Genomic DNA, 14,009 nt, shown 5'->3' on the forward strand with positions numbered 1-14,009 from the left:
GAGTACCCACTACCCGTATCGAAGTCGGGTTTTCTTATACTGCCTGACTGACTGACTGACTGACTGAGTTTGGTTTTACGCCGCTTTTAGCAATATTCCAGCAACATCACGGCGGGGGACACCAGAAATGGGTTTCACACATTGTACCCATCTGGGGTTTTCTTATAAGCTGCAGGGGGGTAGAATAGGTCTTCAGCAACACATGCTTGCATGCGACTATGCTTGTCGTAAGAGGCAACTAACGGGATCGGGTGGTCAGGCTCGCTGACTTGGTTGACACATGTCATCGGTTCCCAATTGCGCAGATCGATGCTCATGCTTTTGATCACTGGATTGTCTGGTCCAGACTCGATTATTTCGAACCGCCGCCATATAGCTGGAATATTGCTGAGTGCGGCGTAAAACTATACTCACTCACTCACTACAAGCTGCAGGATCCCGATCCACACTGCTACGACAAACGTAAGCATATGATAAACAATAGAGTTACGACAGGTCGTAACGTCACGAACGCTTTGTGGATCGGAACCTAGCTGGACGCTCTTGCCTGAGTAACCTGTAATACAATGTATAGAACAACATGCGAAAAATAAATACGGAGTGATTTCCATCTTTTGTGAAGACCATTGACTGATAGAGGAGGAACATGCACAACGTAAAGTCATTGGTGACATAGACACAATGAATGTTTAAACCATGGTTTAACTTCGCTTTTAGCAATGTCCCAGCCATATCGCGAAGGGTCACGTTGTACTCAACTCGTATTTCAGCCTGGCGAGCGAACGCTTTGGCCACTGGCCATGGGCTACTACCCGGCCCTCATTAACTTGTGTTTATGTCCTGAGGGTAGCTCAGGATCGTTGACACAGGTTGCAAACCTTATACTCTACCCGATTATGATTATTGATGATTATTGTCACGTGGCAGGAACATTTCGTGTCAGGCCCGTCTTAGAGCTGCACAGGGATCCGCCTGTTGGAGCTAAACTGAATGTACCGTCTTAGAGCTAAACTGAGTCTACCGTCTTAGAGCTAAACTGAGTCTACCGTCTTAGAGCTAAACTGAGTCTACCGTCTTAGAGCTAAACTGAGTCCACCGTCTTAGAGCTACCCGAGTCTACCGTCTTAGAGCTGCACAGGGAGACACCTGTTGGAGCTAAACTGAATCCACCGTGCTAGAGTTGCACAGGGGGCCGCCTGTTGGAGCTAAACTGAGTCCACCGTCTGAGAGCTGCACAGGGGGCCGCCTGTTGGAGCTACACTAAGTTCACCGTCTTAGAGCTACACAGGGGGCGCCTGTTAGAGCTACACAGGGGCCGCCTGTTAGAGCTACACAGGGGCCGCCTGTTGGAGCTACACTGAGTCCACCTTCTTAGAGCTACATTGGGCCGTCTTGTTAGGGCTACACAGGGGCCGCCTGTTAGAGCTACACTGAGTCCACCTTCTTAGAGCTACATTGGACCGTCTTGTTAGGGCTACACAGGGGCCGCCTGTTGGAGCTACACTGAGTCCACCTTCTTAGAGCTACATTGGGCCGTCTTGTTAGGGCTACACAGGGGGCGCCTGTTAGAGCTACACAGGGGCCGCCTGTTGGAGCTACACTGAGTCCACCTTCTTAGAGCTACACTTGGGCACCGTCTTGTTAGGGCTACACAGGGGGCGCCTGTTAGAGCTACACAGGGGCCGTCTGTTGGAGCTACACTGAGTCCACCTTCTTAGAGCTACATTGGGCCGTCTTGTTAGGGCTACACAGGGGGCGCCTGTTAGAGCTACACAGGGGCCGTCTGTTGGAGCTACACTGAGTCCACCTTCTTAGAGCTACATTGGGCCGTCTTGTTAGGGCTACACAGGGGCCGCCTGTTGGAGCTACACTGAGTCCACCTTCTTAGAGCTACATTGGGCCGTCTTGTTAGGGCTACACAGGGGGCGCCTGTTGGAGCTACACTGAGTCCACCTTCTTAGAGCTACATTGGGCCGTCTTGTTAGGGCTACACAGGGGCCGCCTGTTGGAGCTACACTGAGTCCACCTTCTTAGAGCTACATTGGGCCGTCTTGTTAGGGCTACACAGGGGGCGCCTGTTAGAGCTACACTGAGTCCACCTTCTTAGAGCTACATTGGGCCGTCTTGTTAGGGCTGCACAGGGGCCACAAGGCGAGCGCGGGAAGATCTCCGAGTGGCGACATCGGGTAGCAGCGATAACAGTTCGAGGAAAAGTGAGCGTCTACTTGCAACCTACAACAGATAACTGCTAAGGAAAGCCTGGCTCTTTTCCAATGGCACATGTGTCACGGTAACGTTGTAACCGTGTACCCTTATGGTATCACTGACTATCACCAAATAGTGATGTCATTTTTCTAGTAAACAAATACATGTATGTATAAGCAATGAAATTCCTTTCTTTCAGGACATCAGATAAATAATTTATTTGGGGGTAAACCGAAAAGGCTTAATATTTTTATCAATATCGGGGTGAAAAAAGCCTGTTATAGAAATACTGGGGAAAATACTCATATTTACAAAACAATGTTCACCGGATGTCCTGAATAATATGTCTAGTGAGTCCCCTTTTAATGCAAGTCCCTGTTCAAAGAAACTTAGTGGAGCCCTTGAATCAGTCACTCAAACAAAGGTGCAACACCCTGTGTCACCCCACATGTTTGTTCCTTGACAACCAGCTGAAAATGGGATTGGCTCCTATTTTTCATAAGGGGTCAGGCAGCTAAATCTTCGGTAGATCAACGTTGTGACTCTTATACATCGGTTGTGTAACCCGACCACGTCATGACGCAGTTTGTTAAATCACAATCGTTTCTACGGCGCACAAAGTCGGTTACAACATCACTGCCATGCCACTGCAGGCGATATGGCTCGCCCTTGTAATGCTTTATAAGACGCAGTGCTTGATATTGCGTTAGCGTTTCTGTTGTTACATACATCGACTAATCCACGGGAGATATTAATTATTTACATTTGTACAAACCCTGAATATGTGCGTGCGTGCGTGCGTAAACACATAACGGTATCTCAGTCTTATTTGCAGTTATTGAACATATGACAATGACGAAAACTATTTTTGAGATGACCCATATATTTGCCCAATGTATGACATAGTAAAGCGTGACCCTATACTGGAATAGGGCGCAGTGTCAAGTAGTACTTGGCCCCAAATCTGAATCAGTACAGTAATGAGATCAGGACCGGGTTGGGAAAATTATTGAAAAGAATAATTAGGTGTACATAGTGTACGTTCTAGTGCAGTTGCACAGTCTTCATTGTTTTCAGCCAGGTGACAAAACACACTTATTCAAACAAGTTGATAATCGTAAGCCTTTGTGAAGAGCTTTTGTTGTTTACAAATCAGTGCTAATTGCATAATATACCATCGAATGGTTCAAATGTGGTTAAATAGTTAGTCTCTTCAAGGTGAGGTGAGGTGAAATTGGGTTTAACGTCGTGCTTGGGAATATTTCGCTCATATGACGACGTGCATGCGTGTGTATGTGTATGTGCGGCTGCTTGTACTAGCCCAGACTGAAGCTGGTTTTATAGTGATAGCCCACTGTGATACCATGCCGCAGTGAAGCATGAATACCCCACTCAGACACATTATACTGACTGCGAGTGACCAGCATGAATAATGCCCAACAGGCAGGGACAACAATACCATATAACGTCTTTTGGTATGACGCGGTCGGGGATCGAACCCGCGACCTTCCGCTCTCCGGGCGGACGCTCTAACCACTACACCACGGAGGCGGTCCTAGTCTCTTCAAAGTATATATGAGTGAATGTTGTCTTAAGGCGCAAACAGGTACATTTCCGCTCTGTAATTGTAGCCTGGGCATAAACGTACCTGCGAGATTGAGACAGTTGAAAACGAGTACCTCTTATTATTACTTAAGTGTCCAATCCACCAAGTCCATCAAGCAGAGAATGTCATCCGCTAGTTTATTGATCATTAAACATTATCTAAAGAAAATATGCGTCCATCCTCACTCAACGTAATTATGGTACCGGTAGAGGTGCATCGATAGGGACTTTCCTTCTAGATCAAGGAACGCAGAATGGAACCAACTCACTCACTAACCACAAATAAATAAAAAATAAAAAAAAAAAATAAATAAATGAATAAATGAATAATGCATGACAGAATGAATGACTGGACGATAGATTGAATAAATATAATTAAATACATTGATAAATAAACCATCTCACTCACTAACCACACCTCTTAAGTAAGTAAATAAATAAATAATGTATGAAAGAATGAATGACTGGATGATAGATTGAATAAATATGATAATGAAATAAATTAATAAATAAACCATGTCACTCTCTAACCACACCCCTTAAAAAAAATTAAATAAATAAATAAATAACTTAATAAATATGCATATGTGTATGTATATATGCACTTGTCAATCCATGTATCCCCTTTTAAATATTTTCTTTTATCAAATATAATTTAATGCTAAGATATCTTTGGCGAAAGGAATTTTAATCAAACCTCATCATGAAAGGTGTAGACAACCATCGCCACCACATACCGAGCAAAGCGCGTGTTGCTCGGGTGTATGGAACGTGATAACAGGATGCCCACTCGACTAATTCTTCATGACGTTCTTTCAACTTCAGACAGCAAGAATATAATGAAAGCATTGTCAGATTTCCGGCCCACTCACTCTTCGTATCACAGGTTGATATTAATGCATAGCTATGCACGCTCTTTACTTGGCCCACTTTTTTGTGCGTGGCTAGACTTTCTCGAGGCCATTCTGACAGTAAGGTGAGGGTTACCTAAGTATGCGCGTGTGTGTATGTATGTGCTCGCGTGCGTGCGTACGTACGTCTGAATATATGAGAGCTGGGTTTTGCGCCATATTAAATATTGTTTTACTATACTACTGCGAGTCAGCTGTTAGTTGCAAAAGTCGTACGAGCTTACTGCTTCGGAGACAAGCCAATAATCATCGGATCCTTGCACGAGCAAGGGACGCAACTGTAATTTCAATCTCAACCAAACTAACCGCAATGAGAGCGCAAACTGGACTTTGAAACGTATTTCAGTTACAATATCCCCATAATGTTGAAGGAATGCCCGAAATGATGTGTGTATGCCATGTACATGTACCTTAGGATGTAAACCAACAAGCACGGATAAAGTGCTGAAAAACCTTGAGACTTCATCGGAATTCGAACCCGCCTTGGTTTCTGGCGTGCTCAAGGGGCGCAACTCTGCACAATATTAACTATAAAATTTATGATGTTAATGTAACAATGTGGGATAATTATTGTGCATCATATAATCTGGGCGGACTAGGTCACTGAGCTGCTTGGTCAAAACTTGATAACTTCCAGGCGGCCACAGTACAACCAGAATGTATTGCACCTTAAACCAGTTTACCAACACGGGACGTGATGAGGTGGGGCTGCACTTAGCAATATTCCAGCTATATGGCGGGGGTCTGTAGATAATCAAGTCTGGATCAGACAATCCAGTGATCAACTGTATGAGTTTCGATCTATGCAATTGGGATACGATGACATCTTGTTTTTTTCGTTGTTTAACGCCACGCTCAACAATAGTCCAGCTACATGGGGGTGGTCTGTAAATAATCGAGTCTGGATCAGACAATCCAGTGATCAACATCATGAGCATCGATCTATGCAAATGGGATGCAATGGCATGCTGGTTGGTTGGTTTGTTGTTTAACGCCACACTCAGCTATATGACGGCGGTCTGTGTATCCCAGTTGCGTAGATCGATGCTCATGCTGTTGATCACTGGATTGTCTGGTCCAGACTTGATTATTTACATACCGCCGCAATACAGTTGGATTATTGCTTAGTGCGGCGTTAAACAACAAACAAACAAATAAAACAGGCTGATCCTTTATAACCACCTTGATTAATCAGCGAACGCCAGGCAGGGTAACAAAAATACCAGATTTAATAGTCGTTGTGTTATGACGGGGGGATCGAACCATTGACCTTCCGCGTTCTGGGCAGACGCTCTATCCACTTGCCCACTCTGACCGACGTGTGACAAATTGACTAGTTCGAAAAATGGATGTTTGCCTGTAAAAAAGATATATACATGTATACTACCCATCAAAAGTTTAGACTCACTAGTGTAAATGTAGCCACTTACTTGTCCACTGTTCTAAACTAGCTTTTTGCAAAATATTCCATACTGTTTAAAGGTACTGTTTAGTTATGAACTGGTGTATTGTAAAACATATTCGTAACATTGAAAAGATTATTGTCATGAGTTCAGTAAATGATTAAAATCTGTGAAAATTGGCGAATTCTTAACAAAACTTTACACCAAAACGAATCTGTTCACATGCACGACATTTGCTCATGCCTTTCGCAATTTGAAGCATCATCCTTGTGCAATTCATCTGCATAAGGTTTTCAGTTGGTTCCCCCCAAGTTGGTGGAGAAATTCATCTTCGATGTAACCACATACATATACATAACATATAGTGAGTGCTTTAAGTGAGTCTAAACTTTTGATGGGTAGTATATATAAACAAAATACACATCAGTGCTATATATGACTAAGAAAGGGTGTCCACAATGTTCTTTGGAACACTCTACTCCCTTTCTATCCGTCTATATATATTACACAAAAGAAGAAAAGATTCTTTCCTATTACTGAATGGGTGAGTGAGTTTAGTTTTACTCCCCTTTAGCAATAATCCAGCAATATCACAGTGGGAGACACCAGAAATGACTTCACACATTGTAAAGATGTGAGGAATCGAACGTCGAGCTAATGTAATATGTGAAAATTAGGTTGCCCTTAACTTCTTTGGAGTACCATATATTAGATCAGATAGAATTCTGCAGTTCGGTCTCAAATCATCACTAATTCAAACCGTACGGTTTGTGGTCGTAAATGTGTATACTCAGAAGTTAAATTTGTGTCCAGGAGACTTGTGCAAGTCTAGAGCGTGTGTTGATAGCTTCGTTGATCCGGTATTTGCTATGTACGCCCCGCCGCGTTCAGCTGTGGTATTTACGGGTGTTATCCCCGCCAGCTTATCCAATCAAATCAAACTTAAATATAGAAGTCACTATAATACACGAATATATAGGTCGGGTGAATCCAGTTGGGCCATAGAGTTCGAATACTGCAGACAGGCAACACGAACTACGGTCTATTTCTGTAGAACTTGTGAAATAACCGTGACAAGTTAAATACACTGATCAAGTTATTAGTGACAATATTCGGTCTATGAAGTCAGTCACACTGCGTTATTCAACTTCGTGAATACTTTCTGTGGATCTTAAACCGTGAAAGAGGGGAAAAACGACGACGCATAAAAGTTGTTTGACCTTCTCATTAGGTTGTGCGGAAGAGAAAACAAGTTTTGTTGAAAAGTCACACTTCGGCTCACAGTGGGCTCGACCTGCGAACCAAGCGATTGGCACAAGACGGCACGGAGGCCTTACCGACCGAGAAAGGACAACTCCTTTCGTCATCAGGAAGTGCGTTTCCGGAAGTGAGCAAGTGTTTGAAGGTCAAGGACGGTGTACAGGAAGTAGCAAAGCTTTCACACATACAGTCTCTTACACTGGTAGAGTTGGGACGAAATAATGGCCAAATACACACTACAAACCTGACTGGATAGATACACTAACAGCGAAGAGGTTTTTAAATGCTCCGGTTTGGTTAGTTACCGAAACACAGGCTGTGCAAGAAGGCAAAACGATGTCGAAGGCACCTCACGATAACTTGGTCACTTTCAAATTGGTGGTGGTCGGCGATGGTGGTGTGGGCAAGTCAGCCCTTACTATACAGTTCTTTCAAAAAATGTTTGTTCAGGATTATGATCCGACAATTGAAGATTCATACATTCAACACACGGATATTGACGGGCAGTGGTGTATTCTGGACGGTAAGTTGTCACAGGAGCTTCTTCTTCTCCATTAGAAGTGTGTGTTTCTTTCATGGAGGAGATTGGCTAATACTAATAGGAATGAGTCATGGTATCTTTCCAGCATGTCCAGTGACACAAGCATTCTACAAGTACGACATTAGCTTCTCTGTCATGTTGTCAGGCTGATCCCATACTGATATATACATATTCGTAAATGAAACTCAGATCTTTCAACGGATAATGATGTTACCGTGGCTTATTCTATTGTTAGTTCCTAATTTCAGATACTAATGCAGTAGGTAGTGTTGATGCCTTTTTGGTACATTGCAATGCTTATCATGTCCACACCAAATGCCACCATGGTCTAGCGGGTAGTGTACGTGCCAGTAGTGCAGAAAGACAGTGGTTCAAATGATGTGACATTACTGACAATATGGTCCAACACTGGGTTATGAACAGTGAAAGGACTGGTCACTCCAGGAATCAATATACTCTGTTTGAGTGGGGATTCCTTGTTAAACTTTGGATCACTGCATACTCAGTCAGTGAGTTTAGTTTTACGCCACACTCAGCAATATTCCAGCTACATGGAGGCTCAGTACACAAACACTGTAAACATTATATAACAGGCATTTCTGAGCGCATCCAAATGTGTAATATATTGGTGTAATTACCTTGAAACCTGCCTTAAACACCGTATCATATCTCCTCACTATTCGTTAGCTTATGATCTTGATGATGTGCTATTTCTTCTTTTTAAATTGACCAGTACACACAAGTTTTACTCACTAGCAAGTTCCAGCCAAACATGCCACTTAAATTCCTTAATCAAACACTTGTTTTAATGTCTCCACAAATGAAGCATAATTTTGTCAGCAGGTGTTATTATTCTATCAATATCCATGTTCATGCTCTAAGTACGAGCCACTTTCAGTGTCTGCATGGTAGTGGTGGTCCGATTAATTGAAATAATCGAAGATTGGTCACTGTGACTAAACGACCAAGCAATCGATTACGTTTACTCATAATGGAACACAAACAATTTTGGGAACACTTGTTTGCATCAACAATATTTTTTACAAGGTTGGTTTGTCTGTTTCATTTCATAATCTGGTTCCAAGTCATGGTTGAATTTATGTTCCGAACATGCTAGTCAGCATGTTCAATTTGAACCCCACCTCCATTATTTTTGATGATTTATCATTTGTAATGAACCAATCATCAATTATGAGATTTTAACCAATTCCAAACACTACTTCATGGTCAGTGGGATAATGTTGATGAAGTTTGTTTAGAGTCTGGTTGATTGAAGAAGGAGTATTTGGGATAAGGGCCACGATTTCTCTATATTCTGTCAAACACTATGGTATTTGGTAGTGTCACAAATATTTATCATAATTGTTGTTCAATTATGGTACTTGGTAATGTCACAAATATTTGGGCCATGGGGTAGCCTAGTGGTTAAAGCGTTCGCTCGTCATGCAGATGATCCGAGTTCAATTCCCCACATGGGTACGAAAAAATACTACAATGTGTGAAGCCCATTTCTGGTGTCCCCCGCCGTGATATTGCTGGAATATTGCTAAAAGCTAAACTAAACTCGCTCACTATTTATGTTTACAGTCATTTTCTGTTTATTGACATAGTATACATTTAGTTTTCTGACATTTACTATTTCACATGTTTACGGATGTTTATTGATGTTGCAGTGCTGGACACGGCTGGGCAAGAGGAATTTAGTGCGATGAGGGAGCAATATATGAGGAAGGGGGACGGATTCCTCCTTGTCTACTCCGTCACAGACAAACAAAGCTTTGAAAACATCAGGAACTTCCACACTCAAATATTACGGGTAAAAGACAGGTAAATGGAACATATTAATAATAATCATGGTAATTCTGCTTTCAAACTTTTAGTGGGTGTCACACGGATAAACTAAAGTGTACGATGTAGTACATGTAACGCAGGGCAGGGTGGTTAAAGCATTCGATTGTCACATGGAAGACCTGAGTTCGATTCTGCATATGGGTACAGTGTGTAAAGACCATTTTTGGTGTCCACTGCTGTGATATTGCTGGAATTTATACTGAAATTGGCGTAAAACCATACTCACTCACCTCACCCCTGTATAACATTGTGATATGTTTGTGTGATTTATTTAAAATTTGATTACTGTTAGTACAATATCATGTGACTTTATAGGTTTCAAAAGCAAAGATCTGCAAAAACATTGGAAGTTAATTCTTTTAGATAAATATCAAGAATGTTAGCTTCACAGACTGCTCTTTTGATCATGAACAATGGAAATGTAGACATCAGTATGAAATCAGTGACATCATTACGTGCAGTAAAGCTACACAAGCCCTGCCCATTCTGTTATCAGCCAATCAGCAAACAGTATTCTGTCAGTGGGCATGGCCTGTAATATTTTTGGTTCCTGAAATTGCTTCAATGAAATTTAATAGTCACTTGTATTTTATTTAGTCATTAATTCAACATAAGAAAAACCTGTTCAATTTCTATTCAGTGTCTTCTGTAATAAGAAGCTCAGAGAGATTTTCTACCGCCATTGTTCAGGATCTAAATTTAATTATTTTCTCCTTTGTCATGAAGTTTTCTAGTTGCCATTCTGTGAACATGATGTGTGCTTTGGCTACAATCGGATGCTCATGCATATTCATGTATTCACTCACTGTTGCTTTGGTTGCAGGAACAACTATCCCATGATCCTTGTGGCCAACAAAGTGGACTTAGTGCACCAGAGGAAAGTCAGTGAGGACTTAGGGCGAGATCTCGCATCAGAGCTGCGTGTAGGTTTCACATATTCAGCATGTGCAGGGGAGATAATCCCGTGTATATTAGTGCTGTTAGAGGGATTATACTTATAGTCTGTTTGCGGTGAAAACGTACCGATGAATTTCACTTTAAACAAAAAAGTAAATCAAATAAAGTGACATTAAGGTTGCGAATCCTTATAATTTTACCTTGCCATTTGAAAATTTAAATCTCAGAATTTTATTCAACTTAGGATAAAAGTTGTTTAACAAACGATCATAGTTTCAAATCTTTATTATTGGTTTGTATTACAAGGGGGTATGCACATTAAGTGAAACACTGAGAACAAGGAGGGTTGGTCTAAGTTAACGCTCATCACGTACCGCACGTGCATTTGTTTCACTGTTCCAACTACTGCGCTTACCCCTTGTAATACAAACCATTATACCGGTAAGTGATTTGAAACTATGATCGTTTGTTAAACAACTTTTTTCCTAAGTTGAATAAAAATCTAAGATTTAAATTTTCAATTCGCAAGGTAGAATTATGAGGATTCGCAATCTTAATTTCACTTTATTCTATTTACATTTTTGTTTAAAGTGAAATTCACCAGTACGTTTTCACTGCAAACAGACTATAACCTGAAACATATACTAGTCTAAGTAGGGATAACTGTAGATACTCTGAGTATTTGGGTAAAATATGTATAAATGTATATACTGTTACCTTGTCAATTATGCTTACATACAGTGCTTTGTGAGACTGCAGATTGACCAAATCATTAAACAAGCTGGATGATGTTTGTCTGAAGCAAAATGCCTGTGTATATGTATGTCTTTTGTATTGCAGATTACCTACATTGAAACAAGTGCTAAGGACCCTCCCCTTAATGTAGACTTTGCCTTCCATGAAGTGGTCCGAGTTATCAGGTACGTTTCAGTGGCAGTGAGGTAACCAAGTGGTTAAAGTGGCCGCTCGTCTCGTCGTAGACCTGGTTTCAATTCCCGACATGGGTACAATGTGTGAACCAATTTCTGGTGTCCCCTGCCGTGATATTGCTGGAATATTGCTAAAAGACGCGTAAAACTAAACCTTACTCACTCACTCACTTTAATCAAATGAACTTTATATTTCTTCTCACAACTTTTGAAAAGTGAATATTATTGTGTTCAAGGGGATGCAATATGTATATTTTTCTGTGTCCATTCTATACATTTCTGCATACTGGATGCACATTTCTGCATGTTGTAAAACCCTAATGAACAAATTTCTTAAGGTTACAGTCCCGTGAAGATCCGGGGTAGAATAGGTCTTCAGCAACCCATTCTTGTCATAAAAGGCGACTAACGGGATCGGGTGGTCAGGCTCGCTGACTTGGTTGACACATGTCATAGGTTCCCAATTGCGCAGATCGATGCTCATACTGTTGATCACTGGATTATTTGGTGCAGACTCGATTATTTACAGACCGCCGCCATATAGCTGGAATATTGCTGAGTGCGGCGTAAAACTAAACTCACTCCCTCACTTAAGGTTACTTTTTCCATACTGCAGGTCACAGCCAATAGATTTGAAGAAACAAAGAAACAGAAGAAGAAGTAAGCAGAGGAAGTGTTCAATCCTTTGATTTCTGTCAATCATTGTCATCAAACCTTTGATGTCTGTCAATCATTGTCATGAATGCTTTTCATTGTCTGATCTGTAAAGGATTGCTGGTGATCCTTTATCTTGATCGGATAGAAGATGTGTCAGTGAAATGTGTATATAGTGGCTTAGATGTATGAAGTCATCCAATATTTTGTGTAGTTTTTTGTAGACCGACAACTCTGAAACCCAGTTGCCTTAGGACATCACATTGAATTTACGGGGTTTAATCGTATGTGTTGGATTGACATGAGCTGGACATGGAGTTGCATTCTACTGTTGTACTGGATACTGAGAGTGACTATTGATGGGGAAACAACTATTGTAATAGCCATAGTCTATTGCGACCAACTATTGCAATACTGTTGCATTAGTTTTTTTCTCCTTGAATTGTCTCATTTGAAGTCATTTCCCAAATGAATGTATAGTTATATGCGATATAAACGAGTTGAAGTAGTCTCTTTTACAAACTGGCAAGAAACTTGAAACCCAGATCAAGTAAACAGTTAAATTATAGACTTATTGTTATTCACAATTTCAAACTCTGAGTCGCATGTCATGTTTGCCGCCATGTTTGTTTAAGAGGTAATAGGGGCAGATAACTCAAAGTGAATGAATCAGGTACTTCCTGTATTTTGAGCTGCGTATTTATCAACGGAAGTGAATTACTAAACTATCGATTGTCACACATACTATCGATGCATCGATAGTTTTTCGTTTCTACCATCGATTAATTACTATCGGAGACTTAACAATTGCAATCCATCGATCGTTCGATGCATTGTTACAGCACTACTGGATACTGCGTATCAGGATGCTACAAGAGTTTGTTGTGGACTGTATTTACAAGCCCTTGGCTGGAAGGTCTTTAGTTCTTGAGATATTGGCCTCAGGGTAGGCTTTGATAAATCCCAGTTTTTAGTGCCATCGTTAATGTAAATGGTATAGAATGTCTGCAAGAAATGTTCAACAACACCAGTTTGGGACTTTTACCTACCAGAAACCCTATAAGTATTTATCTTGTTAAGTGTGGGACATTTAATGAAATTAGGATGATGATTTATAACATTTAGGATTAGCATAAAATTTATAGTGAACCATTATGAACATTCCTTTGTAGCATTCCACAAAAAGAAGGGAGAAAACTGTAACGTCTGTACTGTTAACATTACCTCCGACTGTAACGTCTGTACTGTTAACATTACCTCCGACTGACTAGATCTCCGTAGTCCAACTTAAGTCTAAACTTAGGATTATTGTAGCAGGCATTGTGGATGGACTGAGTGCACTTAAATGAAGTCATTGTGACGCCCTTAAATGAAGTCATTGTGGCACTCATGCTGGAATATAGACTTATAGCAGTCTTTGCTGTGATCACAAGTAAGTTGGCCTGGACTCATGAGAAGTCTCATGATTTGATTGCTTCACATAAACAGACTCCAGCATTTGGACGTTGGCCCTACGTTGGCAATGTTGGCAAAACCATTGCCAACATTGGGCCAACGTCTGAATGCTATCTGGGCTATTGTTACTCTCACACTTTAACAGGAACCATCCACTGTCCGAGGAACAATTACATATGCAAAATACTAATCTTAGGGACCGTTCATAATTTATTTCTAGGGGTTGATGATGATTTTTATGTAGAAGCATGTACAATGTGAATGACACACCACCCCCACCCACTCCCCTAAATTCATG

General features: G+C 41.2%; 1 protein-coding gene across 1 annotated transcript; it reads left to right on the plus strand.

Annotated features, from left to right (window-relative positions):
- The first annotated feature begins 7,104 nt into the window (after positions 1 to 7,104).
- LOC124256400 (ras-related protein M-Ras-like) lies at positions 7,105 to 12,883 on the plus strand. Its single transcript, XM_046690410.1, has 5 exons — positions 7,105 to 7,907; positions 9,599 to 9,752; positions 10,600 to 10,699; positions 11,514 to 11,593; positions 12,219 to 12,883. Exons 1-5 carry the CDS (start codon positions 7,721 to 7,723, stop codon positions 12,289 to 12,291), a joined length of 594 nt encoding a protein of 197 aa, XP_046546366.1. The 5' UTR covers positions 7,105 to 7,720; the 3' UTR covers positions 12,292 to 12,883.
- The last annotated feature ends 1,126 nt before the right edge of the window (positions 12,884 to 14,009 follow it).

Source organism: Haliotis rubra, unplaced genomic scaffold, assembly GCF_003918875.1.
Source record: "Haliotis rubra isolate DU_JTF1 unplaced genomic scaffold, ASM391887v1 Scf627, whole genome shotgun sequence".
Classification (NCBI taxonomy): Eukaryota; Metazoa; Mollusca; class Gastropoda; order Lepetellida; family Haliotidae; genus Haliotis; species Haliotis rubra.

Excerpts from the sequence above, each read along its gene's own strand:
- LOC124256400 (XM_046690410.1), top strand. The coding sequence starts at position 7,721 with ATGTCGAAGGCACCTCACGATAACTTGGTCACTTTCAAATTGGTGGTG. Across the intron at positions 7,908-9,598 it reads GCAGTGGTGTATTCTGGACG|TGCTGGACACGGCTGGGCAA; the intron begins GTAAGTTGTCAC and ends TTGATGTTGCAG. Across the intron at positions 10,700-11,513 it reads ATCTCGCATCAGAGCTGCGT|ATTACCTACATTGAAACAAG; the intron begins GTAGGTTTCACA and ends TTTGTATTGCAG.